General features: G+C 47.4%; 1 protein-coding gene across 1 annotated transcript in view; it reads left to right on the top strand.

Moving 5' to 3' along the window:
- PARD3B (par-3 family cell polarity regulator beta) overlaps positions 1-23663 on the top strand; it is a 1965377-nt gene that overhangs the window by 406042 nt on the left and 1535672 nt on the right. The window contains exon 3 of the mRNA XM_086954074.1: positions 256-427. Within this exon, the coding sequence (XP_086810200.1) occupies positions 256-427 (172 nt within the window). The remainder of the gene's footprint in view (positions 1-255; positions 428-23663) is intronic.

Below are 23663 nucleotides of genomic sequence, written 5' to 3'. Positions count from 1 at the left end.
AGTGATTCTGACACCACACAGAAGCAGAGACCAATGGAGAAGAATTTCCAAATAGACAAGATGAACAATGTTAACTTTTGTAATTTCAATAACCTTACAGGTGGCATCTTTATTTCCTGCGTTTTACATGTTCCAGTTGTCTACATTAAAATATTAATTTTCAGAATCTCTCAATTACGTGTCTAAAATGTTTGGCATAGCATATAGCATTTCACCTTTTGGCTAACCACATGTTGTTTTTTGCTTTTTCTGCAGCTTATTGCTGTGTATGACGAGCAGGAGTCCTACCTCCAAACAGATAGCACCAATGGCGGTTTGATGGAAAGACTCGGTGCAGATCAGTTTGAGAATGAGACGACCAACCAGAACTCCGCATATCATTCCGCAGGTGGGGAAATTGTGGTCACACCATCTGCTCTCCGATTAGGTATGGAATAATGTCTCCACTAGTCCATTTGTTGTGGTCTCTATTTTTGTTAATGCAATCAATCTTGGCACATCATGCTTACTTAACAAGTTTGATTAGGGTGACCATCATCACTGCTTACATGTAACATTGATGTGATGCTTCCCCTCTTTTCCTTTCTTTGGGACAGTGGCGTAACGAAGATTGAGGGGGCCCCCCTGCAAGGTACGTGGAGGGGCCCCCTTCGGACTCTATCAGGAGCTCTCCTGCCGAGGTGAAGTGCTGTGCTGAGGAGGCCTGGAGCCTGTGTTACGCCCCTGCACTGCACCCTGCCAAAAAGGCTACCTTGGGTCTACCTTATGGGTGACTTACATGTAAGAAAAAGGAAGGTTAGGGCCTGGCAAGTGAGTGCCCTTACCAGGTTGACATGGCAGTTAAAAATTGCATGTGCAGACACTGCAATGGTAGATCTGAGACAAATTTGAAGGTCTACTGGTGTGGGGGACATAATCGGTGCTGCAGGCCCACTAGTAGCATTTGATTTACAGGCCCTCAGCACATACAGTGCACTTTACTAGGAACTTACCAGTAAATCATATATGCCAATCATGGATAACCAATCCACCGCATAGTCAAAAATACAGGAGGTAGAGGCAAAAAGTCAGGGGAAATCAGGCTAAGGAGGCCAGGTCTAACAGCCAATTGAAAAAAATATTGACCCAACTGAAACACTTTGGATGTATAAGCATGATCTTTCATCTTCCTTACACCTCAGTAGACAAAGCATTGCCCGTCTGTGACACCCTCGGATGAACTCGAAGGAAAGAGATGCTGTGAGTACACTGCATGCATCCGTTACACCAGGTAGTACTAGGAATCAATTTTCCTAAACTGCCTTCTCCCCTGATTCCATTATGCTTCAATGGCGAAGGCAGTACCATTCATGGTCACGGACAGCAAGTGCTTGAGTGGTCTTTGATCAGGTGTATACAACATAGGTCCGGGAGGTCTCATCTATGCAGATTTCTTTTTCAGGCAAATTAGTTTCACTGAATTAGTTCATGCAAATCTATGAGAATTAATTGGAATGGATCCGTCCCTCTACAACCTAACTAGATACCCATGTCCTAGGCTGTACTTGCATCATTTATGTCAGGTTGTATATGTCTCAATAGCACATGGCAATACATTCATCGGTGCCCACAGGCAAAAAGTGTACACTAATAGTCACTCACATGAACTAGCATTAACTGTCCCATTCACTAATGGTACTTAATGGCCCACTCAATAACCCAATTTAATGTCCCAGCACAGAAACAAAAATGAGTACCTCACCTTTTAAAGGCCTCACTATGTAACTACCGATATAGGCCCACTGTGTAACTAGCTGTAATGGTCTCACACAGCATTAATAATCTCACTCAGTAAAGAGAATTAAATTCCACATCAATGCCCCTACAGTAAATATGTTTTTACGGCTCCCCACAGCAACATGAAATATTGATCTCACATAGTAATGACCACACCCTTCCCAGCTTTCTCAGCTCCACGAAATGCACCCGCACAGCATTCACACATCTCGGATCTCTGTTTATGGCCCCCTTCACAGAATTCCGTATTGAAAGGCCATGTGGGCCCTGGCCGCACGAGATGCTGCGGGGACTTACCGCAAGCTAACCGCGGTCTTGTCATGAGACGTTGTGTGGCTGCACCGCATACGGTTGTTCTGTGCTGGGTGATGCTCTATAACTATATTAATCTATCTCCCTGTTTGCCTATATCCTCGTTTCCACCCTCTCAACAATATGTTTCACATTTCCTTTTCCAGTTGTATGTACAGTGCTTGGAAGCCCCGAGGGCTAGGTCGGCCCTATACAACTACTACAAATAAATAACAAATACATATATCACTGGCAAACTAGAAGGTCCTGTTGTTTAAGTCAAATCCTTGCTACAGCTGTGATGCCGTTAAAGCCATGTGAATATTTTTTTAGAAAACGTACAACCTTACAGCCAGGTGTTACTTTTCTTGCAATGTCGACGATGAAACGTCTTCTCGAGTTGCCATGCATGCAGCCACAGGCTTTTGTGGCGCAGCCTCCAGATGCTTATTGTGGATACCGAGGCACGTAAGGTAGCAGGAAGGCTCAGTGAGTTGAAAACTCCTCGATGACATGTGACAGGGTCTGTAAGTCCCGAGTTTGAATCCCTGCCAGCCGAAGTGGCCTGCTGTCCTTCCGAGGTCAGTGAGTTGGGTGTGTTAAATGTGGCACTGGCGAGACGAGTTCCCTACAGCGCCGAAACACAGCAGTAGTGAGGTGTGGGGGAGGAACGAACAATGAGTAAAAACAGAACCATTGCCCTTTCGTTGATTATCCTCCCCCTCGCTACCATTTGCAAGAAACCATTTCATCCTGGTAGGCACTGTTAATAATTGTAGATGACTAATTCAGCATACTTTATTTTGGACTTGTGGCTAAATAGTCAATTCCATAATTTCGTCCATTGCTTACCTTATGTTCTAGTAGAAAGGCATTACATTTCAGAAGCTCAGATACCTTGCATGGTGTTCATACTAAAGGTGCTAGCATGGCGCTTAAAGATCAACATTTTACACCCAGGAGTAGCTCTCCTGCAGCTTACACTTCCTCATTTTTCATGAGGGAAAAATAGCCTTTCTAACCTTTTCACAGGACTTGGAGCTTTTCGTACACTACTGTGTGCTACATAAATGTGATGATTCACTCAGCACCTCATGCCAACTGGCTGAAGATAGGTATGTGCATCAGAAGATAGGACACATTTCAAGCTAATATCACAGCCTCATGGCGTGAAGATCCATTTGTTGATTAGGCAGGTAGAAGTGTGTCATCTTCCTCCTGTTTTTGCTTTTCCATGTGTTGAACTCTGGCGCGAATGCTGCTGCAAGACTGGTGGTCTGATTAGAAGCTATGACCGCGGGCTGATCTTGGCCCACAGCGCTTACCCTTCCAGTGGGGATAAAAAGCCTCTATCCTTTGTCAATCTTCGGTTGTGCCATTCCTTTGGGAGTAGGTTTGTAAAGAGATTTAGAATTTGCACCATCACTTGTCTTATATCAATTATGTCTTATTCACTAATCTTCTTTAAGTGCTAATTAGCAATGAGGTCATTTTGTACAGGTCTTAAGTGTGACATCTTCAGCCAGTATTTGCTATAAGGTAAAAACACTGTGAATTTTGTGGCTTGTAGTTTTGTTTCTCTCTTTATAGGCTTGGTCCTCCATGTCTTCAGTATATCTACAGAAAACTTCTAAAAGTAACTAATAATATTCGAGTAACAATATACAATTACATAAAACCTTGATATGTAACCTGCTCATCCTGTTAAATATAAACCTAACTATTCTATACTATTTATACTACCCCGCTCCCCATAAAGTACTAACCCTAAAATGTCCCGAAACAATAACTCAATGTTAGCCTGACCCTTAATTCTGACTTTGACCCTATCCCTGGCTTTCACGCTGGCCCTGTTACCCCTTCATGAATCTCGGAATGTTGTTATTTTGTCAAAAGCAAACTATAAAAAAATACATATTATGTTGGCCAGAAGGGGGCTGCTAGCCTTCTTGCACATTCCTCTGCGTTTTCTGTCTTTTTCGCTTCTTTTTTCGGTTCGCCTTCGTGTATCCGTAATCCCACTTACTGCGAATTAATTGGGCCATGAACTGCTAATTACTTCTTTTCCTTTGAGAAGAGGAGATCCCCACTGCCCTATATTGGCTCGCAGACTCCCTCCTTCATCTACTACTTGTTAAATGAATTGGTCGAATTAGTGTGTTGCAGATGCTCTTGCCTCGCTCCTTGGGCACGGCGGTGTGTGTGTGTGTGTTTTGCACTGTAAGGTGGTTTGGTTTGCTCTGATAACACAAAGCCCGCCTGGGTGTGGGTTTAAAAGAGTTCACATCAGTGAATCTTACATCACCCTCCTTCAGTTTCCCCTGTTTACATATGTAACTGGAATATTAAAATCCACATATTCCCCTGCCAGCCACGGGCGATCAATACCGGCCCGATGAACACTGATCGAGACAGAGATACCACTTAATGTTTCTTTTTTCTCCTCGTTTGCAAGTAATTGGAAACCCTGAGACATCATGCGCTGGATGGGGAGATAAATATAGATATATGTGCCGTGCTCTGGTATGTTCGTGATACCGCTGAGAGCCATCCCTGGAGCACAGAATACACAGCACATGTTGGCATCTCTGTGCTGTGGCCACATGAGTGGACCAGGCATGGGAGGAGGGGCGCCCAGCCTCGCGCTGGTGGCTAGGTCAGCAGTGGTCATTGAAGCCTCTTCATCAAACAGTTGCGTAACAAAACTTGAGGGGGACCCCCTGCAAAATAAATGGAGGGAACCCCTCTGGACTCACTCAGGAGCTCTCAGGGTACTGTGCTGAGAGGGCACCCTGGAGCTCGGGCCCCCCTGCATTCCGGGCCGGACTGGGAACCAAAACCGGTCCTGGCAAAATGCTCGGCCGGCCCCTCCTCCCTACTGGGGGGGGGAGGGGGGGGTTGGAGGTGCCGCCGAGCGCCTTGCTAGGGCCCGTTTTCGGCCGATTTTGTTGCAGGGCCGATTATGCTGCAAAAACGGCCCTGTAACAAAATCGGCCCCCAGGGGCTCATAACCGGCCCCCATCCGTGCAGCACCGGGGGATTGCCCGGTGTCCGCTATGGCCAGTCCGGGCCTGCACTGCTGGGGCTGCGGGCCTTTGTTACGCCACTGTCATTGAGGCGTGTAGCAGGGGTGGGTGAATGTGGTTTGAACTCCACTGGGGAGGGTACGTGGTCTCGTGGCTCATTTGGAAACTCTGGAATGAGTACAACCTGCGTTTGAAGCCTGGTTTCCTTATTTAACCATGTTTTGTAATACTGAGGAGTTCCTTTCATCTCTAGTGCCTTAGGTCTCTTGTCTGTGAACCACCAAGAGCACCTCAACATGTTCAGTTCACAAGGTGCACCATACGAAGGTAAATTCATTTACTGACTTGTTGGATAGGGACGAAGAATGAATGAGTGACTCAATCAATACAGACAGATATACGAACACATTAATGTTCTCAAGTTGGTGAGTGCTGACGTTTCAGAAATGGTAAAAGTTGAGTTGTTAGAGAATTTGGGTGTTTGTTTTCCATATGGGTGGAGACCAGCTGTACGTTCTACATAGACCTGGGCAGAGTTCGCGGAGTTCTGCTCTGCGGAACTCCACAAAGTGCAGAAAAAACTCTGCCACATTTTGTGGAGTTCCGCCAGGGGCAGTGTGGTAAGTCACGCTGCTCGCACTGACCTTTAGCACTGGGAGTTTTTCCCTGCACTGTAAAATAACAGCGATCTGCACTACGCATCGCACCAGAAGGCTCAGCTTCTTTCTGCCACTCGAGTAGATGTTCTACTCGAGTGGCAGATTCCTCAATTCGAGCAGTTGCGGCCTGCTGCAACCACCCAGTGTTGAGAAATCTCGCAGAGAGGAGGTCTAGCGTGCCATTTTTCTCACTCGCACTCTCCAAATTAATTTTTGGCGAGCCGTGCAAGAGAAAAAACTCCCCTCCTCATCAATTCATGGAGTTTTGAGGAACTTCGCTTGGACAGTGCAGTGGGCAAAACTTTGCCAACTCTGCTGCTGGAGCGGAATTCCTCACCCCCCCTCTAGTTCTACACCAGGGTGAAGCTGCAGCAAGTGCAGTGGATTTAGAGTAAATTTGGTTTGGATGAGTCCAAGAGGACTTCAGGGGTCTAAGTTGTGTTTTGCTTCTGAGGTGTTTTGCACTGTAGCTTGATAAGTTTCTGTGGGAGTTTGAGTGTTTAGAAGGTTCCCCAGGTGGTGAGTGGCAACTACTAGAGTAAATCTGGGATGGGGAGATGGCGTCCTAGATTTTGATTCTGGCTTCCCATCTCGCTAGACTCTCCTAGATCACACAAACATAACATGTATTTGTAAAGTGCAAATTTCATCCAGAAGGGTATCTTGGCACTGAATAACAGATGTTAATTGTTACCCAACTCAATGGTACTCACTTTATTGACCTCAGAAGGATGAAAGGCTGAGTGACCCCTCTGGGATTTGAACCTGTGACTATGAGTTCGAACACAGGCCCCTACAGTGGACACATTAGTCCCCTAAGCCACAAGACCCAACATGAAGCCAGGAGATTACATGATCAGGTAGGTTAAGGTAGGCAAGACACAAGTGAATAGTGGCTCCTACCACTGCCAGACAGGGAGCCCTTTGGGAGGCAGAGGGAAAGATGCAATGAAGTATGCAACCGTGGTAATGAGATGTGCGGAATGTGGTGGATCCGGCTAGAGCCTAATGAGTGGATCATCATGGCTCCTACAGACGTGATCACAGCCAATACAAAGCACTCTTGGAAGACTGGAAGCATTGTCTGCGGGTGATCCCTCTAGTCCATGGGCAGCCATGCGGGGCATGTGCCCAACAGTAGGATCCCTCTAGTAACCAGCTAAGCCTGCACTCTTCATCTCAGGTACTTGAACTTCTGTTCTAAGCAGGAACACAATTGGTGCATCTGCGCCATTTATTCAGTGCAAGAGGCCTTGAGTGGCAGGCCTGATGCTTTACAAGTACTTGCTGATGTACCACGTGCTGTGCACACTCAGGGTTGTCAGCACCGTCTCCCTGGATCACAAAGCTGTTCTACTCTGTACCAGGCAAAATGATGCCTTTGTCGAACAGGGGAGATGCTCCTAAAATGACTTTACAAAGAACGATGAGAATGAAGCACTTTCCTGAGTCACGTCGTACTAAGCCAATTGTCGGTACTTTAGGGAGAAAGCCCCAGGTTCTTTTAAACATTGCTATGTCCAGTGCACAACTTGCAGCCCCATATCCATGTGGATTTTGACCGCTCCAGCGTGTCTGCTGTAGGAGTACCATCCGGAAGTCGCAGCGGTCCAGCAGCACAGCCCGGGATATCTGTGGTGCAAGGGTGCTTCCTGATGCTCCCGTCTCGCATCCTCCGCAGTGTGAAGAATGGCGATGGAGATGCTGTCCATACGGGAGGTGTTGTCAGCTGGGTCTGTTGGCGCAGTGGACTAAAGCAGCCACTGCAGGGGCCTGTGTTCGACCTCATGGTCACAGCTTCTAATCCCGGCGGGTCCACTCAGCCTTTCATCCATTTGAGGTCGATAAAATGAGTACCATTGAGTTGGGTAACAATAAACATCTGTTATTCAGCGCTAGGACACCTTCGGATAATCGTGCGCTTTACAAGTACACCTGAGATGTAGTACGGATCGTTTACAGCTTCCATTCTCTTTTCTTAATCAAGAATGTTTGTACAAACAATTGAGTAAAATGATGACCTACCAATCACTAAACACATCACAATAATGAGCAAGACTGAAATGCAGCATGCTAAAATAATGCAGATCAAGAAAACCAGAGCCCATTTATCTCCCAATCAGTTGGTCAAGTGACACAAACTCCGCAGAAAGGCTCCCAAGGGCTTGTGTAAACCCATATTCCAAGTGCTTTCAGCTGAACGCTTCTCTTATTGGAGAATTGAACAGCGCAGCTTGACCCCTTGCCTGTTTGCAGGGATATCACGCAAGTGTAGTCTTGTGCAGATCCCCAATACTGGCGTACCCGTTCGTGCAGTTTTCTGGTTTTCTTACTCCTAGGTACTCACATGGTTTTCTTTCACAAGTGTTAACTGGCACCAGTACCTCGGACAGCGTTTTACAAGCAAGTGCACACCTTACTTAGATTTTTGTCGTAAGTACTCTAAAAACCGTGTCGCACTGGTACAGTGCACACATTTTAAATTTGAACAAATCCCTTAGTTACTTTTTCCTTTGTGAGTGACTTAACACAGGTACACTTGTGTTCATAATACTCATAAAACTCATGACTTTCATGTGAAAGCCCACCTGGACATCGCAGGGCTCGGCACAGTGAGGATGTAGGTCACATCCATGTCGTTTAGGTAGACCAGTGGAGCGTTTGGTCTCGTTTGTAAGGGTTGTCGAGGAAGCCTACCCCACTACCCCATCTAGGAGGTTGTCCATTGCCATCTACCTTCCTTGACTTAGACCCCCCTCAAGAATGGACAGTGGATTGAGCTTTGCTCTCTGTCCCCTCACATACTGCGTTCCATTGAGGACAGAAACCCTATTGCAGAGCTTATCGTTCAATGAAAATCATCTTGAGCTACTAATATTATTCGAGTTCACAGTGACCACAGCAGACCAGGTTCTTTCTATTAGTGGGCTCTATATGCAAGACTACCAGCAGTGATCACCTCCGTGCCAAAGGCACAGTTGCCAGCAGCAATCTAACAAATGCTTTGTCAATCTGGAATGTATTTACATTGGCCCCAAGTTATTAATTTTAGTAATACGTCTCTCTGTCACTTGTTTTTATCATTTAAATATATTTTTTACCTCGCCTAACATCAATTTATGAGCTCTGATAACTCACAAATTTTGAGCTTGAAAACACAATTTTGGTATTAACCCCTTCGACGCTGATGACGAGCTCAGCTCGTCATGAACCGCGGGATTTTCGAATCTTCAGCGCACAGCGGGAAAATGCGCCGCACCGATGGTGTTAATACAATAATTCAACCAAGCAAAAGCTGCTTATTTAGTAGGCTGAACAGCATTCAGGAGAGCTACTTACTGATAGCTGGAGAGCTACCAGTAGCTCACAAGCTACTTGTTGGAGAAGACAGCCCTTTAGTGTGATTAAGAGTGTGTTTGGGCCCAAGGCTATAGAAATCACTTGGATAAAGTTTAGACGTATGTTCCAGCAAGAGGTTCGAGTAACAACAGTGCTTAAATGGGATGTAAGGTGGAGTCAGGCGGGTCTAAAAGTGGTGTGGCTAAAGAAGCGTAACTAGTCATCCTTTCCGCAAAGCATAGAGTATGTAATTAACGGCATGGATTAAAAACAAGTGAGCTTAACTCCTGTGCTCCACACAGTGTGCCATCTGACCACTCTATGGAGCATCTCTGTGGGTTTCTGTTATTACATCTGGTCAGATGACAGAACAGTGAACACATTTCTAAACCAAGCCAAACCTATTGGATTTGGTTAGCAGTAGCAAATACAAGAGTAACAGCGGTGATATTGTTGTGAATAATTCAAACTGAAAATGTTTCTATTTTGAAAATATGAGACTGAATTAAACGTTACTAAGGTCTGTGGAAATGGTAATGATCTGTAGAGTCTCAATCACTCTTTAGTCTGCAATCTCTCACTCTGATAGGCGTGCCCTTTTACTCCACATGTCTTTCTGAATATCCTCCATCTCTAACAACTCATCTGTTGCTTCTCCAGTACTGTCTTTTCACTCTTTCCTTTTGCACATACCTATTTCATCTACTCCGCTTCACTATCCCCTCAACCCACCCACCCACTCATTTTTAAGCACTGTATTTTCTTTGCCTTTGGTGCTCTCAATATTCTGACAGCTCTGTACCTCTTTCATATACTTTGCCATTGAAACATAACTACGAACAGCACATACATGACCATTGCTATGTGCTTTCTGGAGAGAGGCCAAGGATGGATGTGCATGTAGTCTGACTACCTTTGACTCACTGAAAGGAACTGTGAGAAAATCATACTGCCTTCACCACCTCAGCTCCTGAGCTCTCATTCACGGCCCATCAAAAACAGTCAGCCCCAACCCCAACTCACCTAGAGCCCAGGGGACGGCTCATTTTACCAAATGCACTAATGAAGAGGCATTTTTTGCATAAAAAAAAACACTACAGAAACACAATATCTGAAAAAAGCAAATGTTCTTAGGGTATGCAATATAATGCGAAATATGACCGGGATGGCATCAATGACTTGGAATGCTGCCATAAGGGTTTTTTCCAGCCATTGTTGAGAAATCTGTGAAAGTTTTTGCCCGTACATTGAAGGCCATGAATATGGGGCATGATACCGCGTCTGAGACACAGCAGGACCAACCACACCTATGCGCTGAGGATCAGTATGATCTGCAATGTCCCACCCTCCCTGCAGATTACTGTCAACTGATGACCAAGGCCACTCCAGGCTACAAAGAGTGTGGATTCTTGAAGATGGTAAAGCAGGTCGAAGAAAGTTGATTTGTCCAAGGCCCCTGCTCATACCCAAAGAACAAAAACTTGGTCTGCTCCTTTATCCAGCCTGTCATCTCGCCTTCTCTCATGAACTTAATTTCTTCTACTCCTGGGTTTCACAAAACAGATTCCCCTGACTTTCACTGTATAGACCCTTGCTGTTTTCTACTACACCGCATGTGCCATTTCCATTAGCAGCTCAATGTATGTTGTGTGTATTTTTCTTCCTTTGTTGCAGTTTAACTATATCTGAACTCATGCTATGGCCCCCACAACTTATGTTATACCAGTCTCATTCAGGGTATTGTCATTTTTTCTGCTCATGTGGTGTCTGTTCACACCTGGGCATACCTGCCACTTGCTCACCTTATTTCTGTGTGATCGCCTCTCAATATCAGGCCATGTGTGTTGTCCCTTATCTAAGCCTGTGGGCTCTTTGTCCCCTTTTGTGGCTTTGCACTACTTGACTTTACTGAAATCTGCATGCTTAATGTCCAACTATCCCAAAGTTTGTCCGCAACCTGTTTCCTCCGCGCAACAGAGCTACATGTTTATACCTGAGCCTATGTACTTCCTTCACATGCCTAAGGATGTGCATTGCCTGTCTACCTCCGAGCCTGTACACTACTGAGCCCCCACCAAGCCTCTCTGCTGCCTGCCCTCTCCAAAGCATGTGCTCTACCTGCCCAACCCTGAGCCTGTGTGCTGAAAGCTATGCTTCCATCCAGTGCTACCTGTTCACCTTGAAGTCTATATCCTACTATGCCCACCCTTGACTTCAGTGCTACCTGCACATCCCCGAGCTTGTGTGCTAAATTATTTCTTCTAAGCTTTGGTGCTGCCTTTAAACTCTAATCTGCATGTGTACTGAACGCTCTTCCTTGATCTTCTGTGCATCCTGCACATTCCCCCAGCATGAATGGTAAACGCCCTCCCTTGAGCTTCGGTGCCTCCCGCATTGCCCCAGCATTGTATTTATGGCCCTAATTTAGGCCTCTGTGCCTCCTGCACATCCCCCAGCGTGAGTTCTAAATGCAGTTCATTAAGCTTCTGTGCTACATGCAGATACATACCCCTATCGTGAGTGCTAAATGCCCTTATTTACATTTCTCTGCTACCTACACATCCCTCGGGGTGAGTACCAAATGCCCACCATTAAGCTTCTGTGCTGCCTGCACATCCCCCCAAGCATGTGGGCTAAATGCCCTCCATTAAGCTTTTGTGCTACCTGAACATTCCCGAACATATGTGCTAAATGCCGTCCCTCCCTTGAGCTTCTGTGCTTCCTGCACATACCCTCGATGTGAGAGCTAAATTCCCTACCTTAAGCTTGCATGCTAACTGCATATCCACGAGTATGTATGCTAAATGCCCTCCCTTCAGCTTCTGCGTTACCTGCACATACCCTCTGCATGAGTGTTAAATGCCATCCCTTCAGCTACTCTGGTACCTGCATAGCCCCCCAGGGTATGTGCTAAATGCCCTCCCTTGAGCTTCTGTGCTAACTGCACATCCCCTTAGTATGAGTGCTAAATGCCCTCCCTTGTGCTTTGGTGCTACCTTAACATCCCCTAAGCATGTGTGATAAATGCCCTCCCTTGAACTTCTGTGCTTCCTGCACATACCCCCAATGTGAGAGCTCCATTCGCTCCATTGAGCTACTGTGCTGCCTGCACATCCCTGAGCATATGCGCTAAATGCCCTCCCTTCAGCTTCTGCGTTACCTGCACAAACCCCCTGCATGAGTGTTAAATGCCATCCCTTCAGCTACTCTGGTACCTGCATAGCCCCCCAGCGTATGTGCTAAATGCCCTTCCTTGAGCTTCTGTGTTTCCTGCACATCCCCCCAGTGTGTGCGCTAAATGTCCTCCCTTGAGCATCTGTGTACATGCAGATCCCCCTGTGTGTGCTGAATGCCCCTCCCCTGAGATTCTGTGTACATGCAAAAAACCCCAGCATGCATGTTAAATGCTGTCCCTTGAGCTTCTGTTCTACCTGCATATCCCCCAGCGTGAGTACTAAATGCCTTCCGTTAATCTTCTGTGCTACCTGCACTTCCTTCATGGTGAATGCTAAATGCCCTCTCTTGAGCTTCTGTGCTAACTGCACATCCCCCAGCATGAGTGCTAAATGCCTTCCCTTGAGGCTCTGTGCTACCTGCACATACCCCCAAAGTGAGTGCTAAATCCCTCCCATACGCTTCTGTGCAACCTGCACATCCCCCCAGCATGAGTGTTAAATGCTTTCTCTTGAGCTTTTGTGCTACCTGCACATCCCCCCAGTGTGAAAGCTAAATGCCCTCCCCTGAGCTTCGGTGCTACCTGCACATCCCGCAAGCGTGTTGGCTAAATTCCCTTCATTAGGCTTTTGGGCTACCTGCACATGTGTGCTTAATGCCCTCCTTTGTGCTACCTGCACATTCTCAAGCATGTGTGCAAAATCAATCAATCAAGTAGTATTTGTATAGCGTGGCTTATCACCGAGGGAATATCCAGGCGCTGTGCTGCAGGTATCAGTTGAAGAGCCAGGTCTTGATCCCCTTCCTGAAGTGGGTCCGCAGAGGTGGAGGGGGAGTGTGCTCCTGGCTTTGGCGGCGATGTGGGAGAACAAGCATGCTCCAGTGCAACTGTGGCGGATATGTGGTGTGTTAGCGAAGGCGAGGTGTGCGGAGCGGAGGTTTCTGGTTGGCTGGTGGAAGGTCAGGGGGTGGGTCATGTAGTGTGATCCTTGGTTGTAGAGGGCTTTGAAGGCGTGGGTCAGGAGCTTGTACTGGCATCTCTTCTGGACGGGGAGCCAGTAGAGGTTTTTCAGGTGCTGTGTGACATGTGTCCTCTTGGGCAGGTTGAGGATCAGTCTGGCTGCTACATTCTGGATTGTCTGGAGTCTCATAGGTGATGCCGGCATAGAGTGCAGTGCCGTCGTCGAGCCGGCTGGTGTTGCGGGCCTGCATCACAGTTTTTCTGGTGCTGATTGGGAGCCATCTGAAGATTTTGCTGATCATGTGAATTGCGTGGAAGCAGACTGCGGTGACTGCATTGACCTGGCATTTTGTGGAGAGTTCGCTATCCATTATGTCCCGAGGTTGTGGGCATTGATTTATGGTGAGGGGGTAGGTCCAAGCTTCGCTGGCCACCTGGAGTCGCTAAAAAAGGTGGTGTGTCTGCCAAAGATCAGGACTTCCATTTTGTCCGTGTAGAGTTTAAGGCAGTTGTCTCTCATCCATGTCACGATAATCTTCATGCAGTTGTGTAAGTTGGTCTTCGTCAGGATGGGGTTCGCTGACAGTGAGAGGACGAGCTGAGTTTCGACATAGGAAATTATCTTGATGTCATGTGATCTGATTATGTCCGCAAGTGGTGTCATTTAGATGTTGAAGTGGGTAGGACAGAGGGACGAGCCTTGGGGTAATCCGCAGATGGTGTGCTTGAGTTGCACAGTGAAGGAAGGGGGGGGGGGGGAGTCTCTGGGAGCATCCAGTGAGGAAGGACACCACTCATCTGAGCGCATCGTCTGTAATTCCAAACTGGCAAAGTCGATATATGAGTGTGTGGTGGGAGACGGTGTCAAAAGCTGCAGAAAGGTCCAGGAGGTTGAGGGCGGCAGATTCTCCTTTGTCAAGTACGGCTCAGATGTCTTCTGTTGCTGCGATCAGGGCTGCCTCAGTGCTGTGGTTGTCTCTGAGACCTGATTAGGATGGGTCGAGGAGTTTTTTTTCCCCAGATGGTCAGTGAGTTGGCGGTCGATGGCCTTCTCCAGGACTTTGGCAGGTAACGGGATGAGGAAGATGGGATGGTAGTTCTGGAGCTCACTGGGATCTGCCAAAGGTTTCTTGAGGGTGGGGGTCTAACCTCAGCGTGTTTCCATGGATCAGGAAAGGTGGCTGTAGTCAAGGAGGCATTGAGGGTGGTGGTGAGCTGGCGGCTGATCTCATTGCTTCCTATGTTGAAGAGTCAATGGGGGCACATGTTGGTGGGTGCTCCTGATTGGATGGAGTTCATCAGGGATGTAGTTGTGCTAAGTTGTTCCCAAGTGATAAGATGGGTGGTAGGTGGTTTTGGTTGATGGGTTGCAGAGAATGTCGGAGCGTTGGGGAGCAAAGTTTGTGTAGATAGTTACTATCTTGTGGAAGTGGTTGGCAAGGGAAGTGGTTGACGAGGGAGTCGCAGAGCTCTTGTGAGAAAGGGATCATGTTTCTGTGGCTGAAGGGCAGATGTATTCTTTGATGATGGTGAAGAGTTCCTTGGTTTGGTTAGCGCTGGTTTTGGTCCGGCGTGCCAGGGCTTCTTTTTTGTGACTTCATGCTGGTGGTGGTAGTCGTTGAGGGTTGACTTGTAGGCAGCTCAGTCTGTGTCGATCTTGCTGGTTCGCCATCTTCTTTCCTATTGTTTAGACCCGTGTTTTGATGTGTTGAGTTCTGGCATGTACCAGCTGTCTCGTTTGGTGGGTCTGTGCTTTATGGCTGGTTTGGTGGGGGCGACTTAGTTGGCAGTGCTAGTGTTCCAGACGTTGAAGTTCTCTATTGTTTGGTCGAGATTGGTGGTGATGTTGGGCTGAGTGGTGCTGAAGGGATCTTTCATTGTCCAGGTGAGTTCTGTTGTGTGGCTGTAGTGATTCTGTTGCTGTATGTGAAGACGAGGCCTAGTGTGTGTCCTGCTCTGTGTGGGGGGTCGATGACAATCTACTTGAGGCCAATGTTTTCTAGTCTTTCTGGGAGGTCAGTGGTTTTGGTGTCAGTAGAGTCGTCCAGGTGGAAGTTGAGGTCTCCCAGGAAGACATCGTTTTTAGATTCGACTGTGACCGGGGTGATGAATTTGGCCATAGCAATGCTGAGGCCTGGTTGTGGTCCTGGTGGTATGTATGCGAGAGTGCCTTGGTCGGTATGGTGTTGTCGTTGGGGATTGTGCAGGTGATTGATTCCTTGTCGGCAGTGGCAATGCCCCCCATGTCTATTGGTGCGGTCTTGGTGTTTCATCTTGTGCCCGCTGGGAGCTGCTGTCGTAATGTACGGGGCAGATGTGGGGGTGGACCAAGTCTCCCTGATGAAGGTCACGTCGGGAGCGATGGTGCCCTAGATTTCAGTGGCATGTTTGCAGAGTGATCTTGGGTTGAACAGGAGGCAGTTGCGTTGGACTGGTGGGGTGTCTGCCTCTGGGGTTGGTGTGGCGTAGTTTGATGGGGTGTTGATTGCTGATAGGGTTGCGTTGAAACGACAGTGGATGCAGGTGAATGGTTCTGTTGTGGATCGTGGTGGTGCGGAGCAGCAGTTGTTTTTGTGTTCTGCGTCCAAGGCATGGAGCTCTGTGGCGGAGAACCTATGGAAGTGCTGAGGGCCAGGGTTCCTGGTGCTAGGTGCGGTCCAGGGTGGACAGGCGCACACAGGCTTGCCTTTGGCGCGACTTGGGCATGCTGGCAGAACAGCTGCGCTGCGGCTTTCATTAAGTAACCCTGAGAGGTGGGTGGGGCTGTAGGGGAATTGAGAGGGCAGGGGGCTAGGGCGACTGTAAAGATAGTGCGGGATCGAGCCAAAGTGAACAGGAAAAGAAACAGACAGGATCGAGTAAAGTAATTATAGGCAAAACAGGGAAAACAAGAGTACAAATTAGACATAACAGTGAGGAAAAAGCAATGTGGTCAATACAGTCAACAGAATAAAATAACATAAACATAGCATTTTGAGAGACAAACCAAGCAGGCACTGGGGCTTGAATTGTGGTAAAGATAGCTGGAGGGACGGAACAGCGCCTCTGTGCTATGCGGACTGCAGCTGCGAGTGGCGTGCAAGACCAGGTGGTCGAGCTTCTTGAAGCACAGAAGCCTTCTTGAGCTTCTGTGCCTCTTGGACATACCGCCGGTGTGAGAACTAAATGCCCTCCATTGAGCTTCTATGATACATGTACCCCCCAAAGTGTGTGTAATAAATGCCCTCCCTCCCCTGAGCTTCTGTGCATCCTGCACATCTCCATCAGTGTGGGTGCTTAATGCCCTATTCAACAAAGAGAGGAACCGAGAGGGCTATTTTTAACGGGGTCCAGTGTATAGGCCCTAGAGCTATATCAACAAAGAAGGATACACTGTTCCCCAGGGAAAGAAGAATGAGTGAACCGACACAACGTGAAGTGAAAGGGGGAAGGGGGATCCCCCTTTTGGAACTAAAACCCTCACACACCCAGCAATCTAGGTGCATTGCTTCATCCTCTGGGTTTTGCTCCTCGTCAGACTGGCGCTGCAATGTGACAGGCACCCATAAAGGGGCTCTTTACCGGAGATCTTTTGTTCCTGCCAGTTGGTGCATGTGGGTGTGAGGGCTCTAGTGAGTCTGTAGACATGAGGAGTGGGTGAACATTAAAAAAGGTTAGGTAATCCACTAATGGTGTGGTTAACTACCTTAATAAAAACAGTGAGGTGAAAATACACACTGGTGCAAAGATCCAGAGGTGTTAGTTCTACCTAATGGTCGACATGTTTCATGCTCTAATAGCAATTAGTCAAGACCAAGTGAAAAATATAACAGTGCTACACGCTGTGGTAGGAGAGGATACTACCTTCTACAGGATACTTAAGTGCAGGCCGGGAGGTCCTGCTCAATCCTAATGGGACCTAGAAAGAGAGACAAAGAGATGGGGATGATGCCCCAGTTATTGACAACTCAGGATTATAGATCGCTAGTGTGTGGTTCATTATTCATCAAACATGCCAGTTATAGCAAGAGTGGGGAGGACATTCTGCTGGTCAATAAATAAAAAATTACAAAGGTTAAAAACACGCAGCAAAGGCTTGGTGTATCAGAACTATGTACAAGGACGACACTAATGGAGTTGCAGTACGATAACTCAATCATATTCCACACAATGAGCAGAAACCAGGTAAAGAGACAAGAAGGGTAAAAAACAACTAGTCAATACTACTATTGAAATACTCAAGTCTCACCCTATTAGGAACTATCGCTGGCGTCAACAGTATTCTCCCGTGTAAAGGCACCTGGTTGATAGGTACCCTAAGGGGGGAGAGAGAGAGAGACACACACAAGACGTAGGTCAACGGTATCACACACAATGCAAAAATGGGCCGGTGGCACTGCAAAACCCAAAGGTAGACCACCAAATGCGCAGGCAGCCGGGATTACCATGAAACCCGCTCTCAGAGCCCTGCCGGTGTCTCCACCTATATGAGTGTGAAAACAGGCGACCCAAATAGTCCTTATGGGGCCATGTGCGGAACAGGTGCGCAACGTCGGCCAAACGGGCCCGCACAATGTAGGGTCTCTGCGTAGCCGAAGGCTTAAAAACGTCATCCCCAGTCCCGCACACGCCCCCCCTGGTGATTACGGCAGGGCGGGGAGTCAGGGGGCGAGGGTAGGGGTCCAGCGTAACCAGCTAGCAGTATGGCTTACTCGGATGGATATGCGGTGTGCAAGACCAGGTGGTCGAGCTTCTCGAAGCACAAAAGCCTTCTTGAGCTTCTGTGCCTTTTGTACATACCGCCGGTGTGAGAACTAAATGCCCTCCCTTGAGCTTCTATGATACGTGTACCCCCCAAAGTGTGTGTAATAAATGCCCTCCATCCCGTCAGCTTCTGTGCATCTTGCACATCTCCATCAGTGTGAGTGCTAAATGCCCTCCCATGACCTTCTATGCTTCCCTCACATCCCCCCACCGGGTGGGCTAAATGCCCTCCATTATCTGTGCTACCTGCACTTCCCCAAGCATGTGTGCCCAATGTCCTCCCTTGAGCTTCTGTGCTTCCTGTACATACCACCAGAGGCGCAACTAGAGCGACATTTCGGGGGGAGGGGAAGGGGCAAGAAAAGATTTCGGGGGGGGGGCTGAAACTTTAAGCAATAGGCTGAGTGGAGCTGCAGGGGCTCTTGGAAGGGGTAAAACAACAACAAAGCCTCATTAACATTTAAAAGACCATGTGCATGCCTGGGAGCTGTCTGAGCCCGGGCTGCCACTCACTACGGGGGGGGGGGGGTGAAGCCCTTTGATTCCAATGGGTGTTGCGTGCCTGCATACCACCCACATCAGGGGCGACTCCTCCATTGGAGTAGAGGACCATTGCCGCACTAAGAAAAGCCCAGGCCAGAGCTGAAAAATAAAATGGTAATAAAGTTTATTTATTACCATTTCAATTTTCAGCAACCCGTCCCGAACTAAGTGTCGGGTGAGCGGGACCAGTGCTGTCAAGTGGCAGTTGCAGGGATCTGAGCGCTTTAAAATGCGCCTGTCCCTTTGGATGACCATTTTGCGACAGCCAACCATACATGCTCATTTTAAAGTTCTCTGACCTAGTTGTCTTAGACAGCCTGGTCTGAGAAAGTGCAGACCTCCAGTGCTCTTAGGAGCGCCGAGTGAGGTTGCTCCCTTCAATCCTGGTGCTGCTCTCATGCTTGTGAGAGCAGCGCCAGGACTGGCTATGGGAGTTTGCTGGGTCCCGCGTTGGAGCCTGCCAGAAAGACCGAAGGAGTAGCGTCGCGAAAGGAGGTAAGTCTTTATTTATTATTTGTTTGTTTACACCCGCCCCCCACCCGCTATACATGGTAGCCGCCACTGCTGCTTACCCCTAGCATGTGTGTTAAGTGCCCTCCCTCGAGCTTCTGTGTTACCTGCGCATCTCCCAGTGTGAGTGCTGAATGCCCTCCCCCCCTTGAGCTTCGGTGCTACCCTAGCGCGCCTCTCTCGCTTGTGTGCTGCTATATGCTCTCCCCTCAGTTTGTGGAATACTTACCCATTCATGATCGAATGAGACAACTCCTGTGCTTTTGCATTGTTTGCTCAGCCATATATTGTAGAGTGTATTTGTATTGTTCTCATTCTGTTTGTGAAAGGTTTGATCGCTGAAAGCAATACAATATTCTGACATTGAGATCTCTGCTTCTGAGGCTTAGAAAACCGTAATAATTAGGTGATATTCATGACACCCTGTCTCTCCTTGCGAACGATGTTAACTGAGAGCGTGCATTCCCTTTTCTGCTGAGCAGTCTGCATTCTCCCGTGTCTGGGAGGAGGTGTAATTCTCATTTGAATCCAATAGTCACATGAGGCCGGGTGACGAATGCCTCTTCCTCCGGTGCCACAGCCCCTCCATGTCGGCGGTGCCCCCAGCACGAGGTCAAGTGCTGGCACCATATCCGGGGTCGTGCGCGCGCCGGTGCCTCACACATTGCCAGGGTATCACGTTTTACTGCCGGCTGGGCCTTTGAATTCCAACTACAAAGCGCGCGCCGTTTCCTGTTGCCAGTGCTTGCTCCAAGCGCAGGAATCCAGCTCTGAAATCGACTCGAGGAACCGGGGTCGTTTCCGTCGAATAGCGCCAGGAGTCACCCTGGAGGTGGCCACCGGCTTCGTGCGTTGTTGATTCCCGCCAAAGTGAATACTGAGGAAATAGTATTATGACTTATCAGTTTATTATTTTAGTACAAATGGATGAATGACGTATTAAGCAGCTTTGTTAAACTCGCTGTGTCATCCTCAGTCAGTGTTCACGCAGAAAGTCTCCCAGTCACTTTTTCATGGCGGTGGACTGAGGTCTAATTTTGAAAGTACTTTTTGAAAACTGATGTTTCTTAGTTTTGTTTAACGTCCATGCTGTCAGTATTACCACAAGCACCGTATAACTTTACATTTGTTTTAAGGATATGTTCTCGAACTCATTCTTTTTTACTGGCTGTCTGACTGAGAAGGCTTTCAAATGTAAATTTTCAAATTTGTTAATCAGAGATGTTTCCTGGAATTTTAGTGGCCGCAGTGTTGGTAGCGAGCAAACCAAGGAATATAGAAAGGAAGCATTGGCAAATCCAAAAGATTTCACCTGTGGGCGGCATGGCTATAAGTGCGATGAAAAAAAACGGAGGGTCTCTCAAAGGGTCGTGGCCAATGTAAATTAGGGGATGGCTTAAAACACATAAGCTAAAATTCTGTTCTCAGCATAGTGTACCGCCCAACTCGAATGTTGCTGTTTCTGTCATTGTATCCAGATATATGATACAACAAGTATACCCTTCCATAATTATAATCGTTTTAATTGTCTGAGTGGCCTTAATGGTGTTGATTGACTGCCCACTGCTGTAGACCCCACTATTTCTTCTGATAAAGACCCTACGGTATTGCCGACAGTAGCCCTATTCCCATCCAAGACCTTACAATGTCCCAAACTGCCCCGATAATCCCCGTGACTTATCCAGTATTACTGGACCCTCTACCTGTCAATAATGCTTTAATCACCACGGTACCAGTGTCTATTCAACCCCCCATTTGTTCCCCAGGGCTGAAGTTTGTTACCTGGAATGTTGCAGGGTGGAGCAGGCAATCGGCCTCATTGGGGTGGAAAGAGATCCTCTCGGATTTTGATATTTTATGCTTTCAAGAGACCTGGGCAACTGCAGATATTGAACTCGATGGGTTTGTGTCTTATAACAACCAGGCAATAAGGACAGGTATGGGTAGGGCTAAAGGGGGATTAGTGATTTTTACATCAGTCAAACTTCCACTATGTTTGATTTCCTACCTCCCTGTGGGACACCACTCCCAAATTTTAATACTAGAACATCATAAGGGCCATGTTTTAGTAGTGGTCAACCACTATAACAATTTGTTTAATGCCTCAGATACCTCGGTGGCAGAGGAGCTGGGTCCTTTTTTGAAGAACTTACGAAACGATGTTAGTAAGCCAATTGAGATCATCTGGGGTGGGGATTTTAACCTTCGTACTTGCCCACATTCCTTTTCTAGAACCTGTGGTTTTGATGGAGACAACGGGGAAAACAGAGCACATTTTGTACACTCCCCCCATGGTGACTCCTTTAATTCCCTTGTGCTGAACCTGGATCTTATGATCCACTCCCCGGCCCTAGATGTGGATGGTATGCCTGTTCCAACTTTTGTAGGACCCAACTCGTCCTCTGCCATTGATCACATACTGGTTTCTACGCATTTCACTCCTCACTGTACAGTTCCCGTCGTTACTGATCTGGGAGGTAGTGATCACCAAGCAATCACCATGCTTATTTCTGCATGGTGGCCTAGTGCTAGGAATGATTATTTGGTATTAGAAGATGTTACCCCATGCAGACAGAATGGTTTCCCTATAAAGTGGAAATTGGACAACTCCGATAAACTGCAAGCTAGAATTATTCAAGAGGGGTTTGCTGAAATTTATAGTTGCCTTAATCCTGAGGCCCCTAACGGGTGTATTATAACTAATTTTGTGGCACTCGGTGATGCTGTAAAAAGGTGCCTTACCATCACTAAAGCCCGAATTAGGAACCAAAATGTGGGCTGGTTTGATAGCGTATGTACTCAATCCCTGCGGGAACTCAAGCTGGCCTTAACAAAACACCCGAGAGATAGGGAGGCCGTCAAATTACTTAGGCTCACCTATAAAAGTAATCTTGTACGTAGGAAGCAGGAACTCAGGGAACTTGCCTGGGATGCCCTGAACCAAGCTTCGGTACTACGGGACAGTAGGCTGTTCTGGTCTACGGTTAATAGTCCTTTCCTTGCCAATGAAGAGTTTCCCAAACTATCAGCGCAGGTTAGCGAAGCCAATTGGGTCTCCCATTTTTCTGGTATTTTTAATCCACCCGGGGGAGACTCTGACGGTCCTACTATCCCGATGTCTGAGACTAGGATACCTTTGGATATTACCCTACCAGAGGTGGTTATCTCCCTAAGCCAGAGTAAAGGTGGAAAGGCACCGGGACCCGATGGGGTACCGGTAGATCTGTACAAATCTAACCCCAGTCTCTGGTGCCCACTCCTGACCCAGGTGTTTAATGCATCAGTCCTGGAGAACACCCCTCCTACTTGGAGTGAATCCCTAATTCTACCTATTTACAAGAAGGGAGATAGAGGCGAGGCTAAGAACTATCGCCCTATCTCCCTTCTTGATTCCTCCCTGAAGATTATGATCAGGGTTCTCCTTATAAGGCTCGAGGAGTGGGTTGAAGAAAATAATATCATGGCTGAATCCCAATTTGGTTTTCGCAAAGACTTAGGGACTACGGAGCAGTGCCTTAACCTTGACCTCCTTATAGGGAAATATACGAGAGCGAAACAAGGGTCCCTATTTCTCTGTTTTGCCGATCTTTCGAGCGCCTTTGACCTTGTGGACCATGAACTCTTGTGGTGCACTTTATTGGCCATGGGCGCCCCCCAGGCAATCATTCACTTTCTGGCTCGTCTCTATAATAAGCTGTCGGCCCAGATACGTTTTGGTCCGTCGGGTGAATGTACCGAGAAAACCAGGGTTAAGTCAGGCATAAGGCAGGGCTGTGTACTGGCCCCCCTGTTATTTTCCCTTTTTATCAATTCCATCGAATCTGAACTCAAAAAGGTCCAGGCGGATTCCCCTCAAGTCGGTGGACTTCCCGTACCAGTTCTGCTTTATGCCGACGATACGGTGCTCCTCTCGCGTACTCCAAATGGGCTACAGAAACTCATGAACACTTTTTATGATTTTATTAATGCGAGGAAATTGAAAATAAATAACACCAAGACTTTTATTATGGCCTGTGGTAAACGGATGAAATCTGTTATGCCGTTCCATTTTAACAATCATACTATTGAGGTAGTGGATAGGTTCTGCTACCTCGGTGTTACCTTTAACAACAAGGGGACATGGTCCCAGGAGATCTCAAATGTTAATGGTAGAATGGCCAAAAGCTCATGTGGTATTTTTCGATTCGCTGCAAAGCTAGGAAGCCGCCGTATACCTGATATGGTAGACATTTACAGGCATAGATGTGCGTCTATTGCTCTGTACGGTTCCGGTATATGGGGCTATAGTCCGCATAGGACACTGCAAAATACTGAGAATGGGTTCCTTAGAAGATTGCTTTGCCTACCTCCCTCGGCACCTACTGTACTGTGCCATAGCGAAGTCTGTTTAAACTATCTGACTGATCTTATTGGATTAAGACCCCTCATGGTATGGAGGTCAATATGGGCCAAAGAAGAGACTACTTTTTCTAGGAAGATTATCACTGATTGTTTGAAGTTGGACAAAGTCCTCAAGATTCCATGGCTAAGCTATGTCTCTTATACTTATGACAAGGTATTTAATTTTGACATCATTAAGGATCCCTATTGTGCCGTTACTGTATTGAAAAAGGAACTTAAAGATGTTTTCATCCAAACTAA

This window comes from Lissotriton vulgaris, chromosome 2_1 (genome assembly GCF_964263255.1).
Source record: "Lissotriton vulgaris chromosome 2_1, aLisVul1.2, whole genome shotgun sequence".
Classification (NCBI taxonomy): Eukaryota; Metazoa; Chordata; class Amphibia; order Caudata; family Salamandridae; genus Lissotriton; species Lissotriton vulgaris.
The sequence above is the reverse complement of the archived record's forward strand: the minus strand, read 5'-3'. Positions and strand labels throughout refer to the sequence as shown.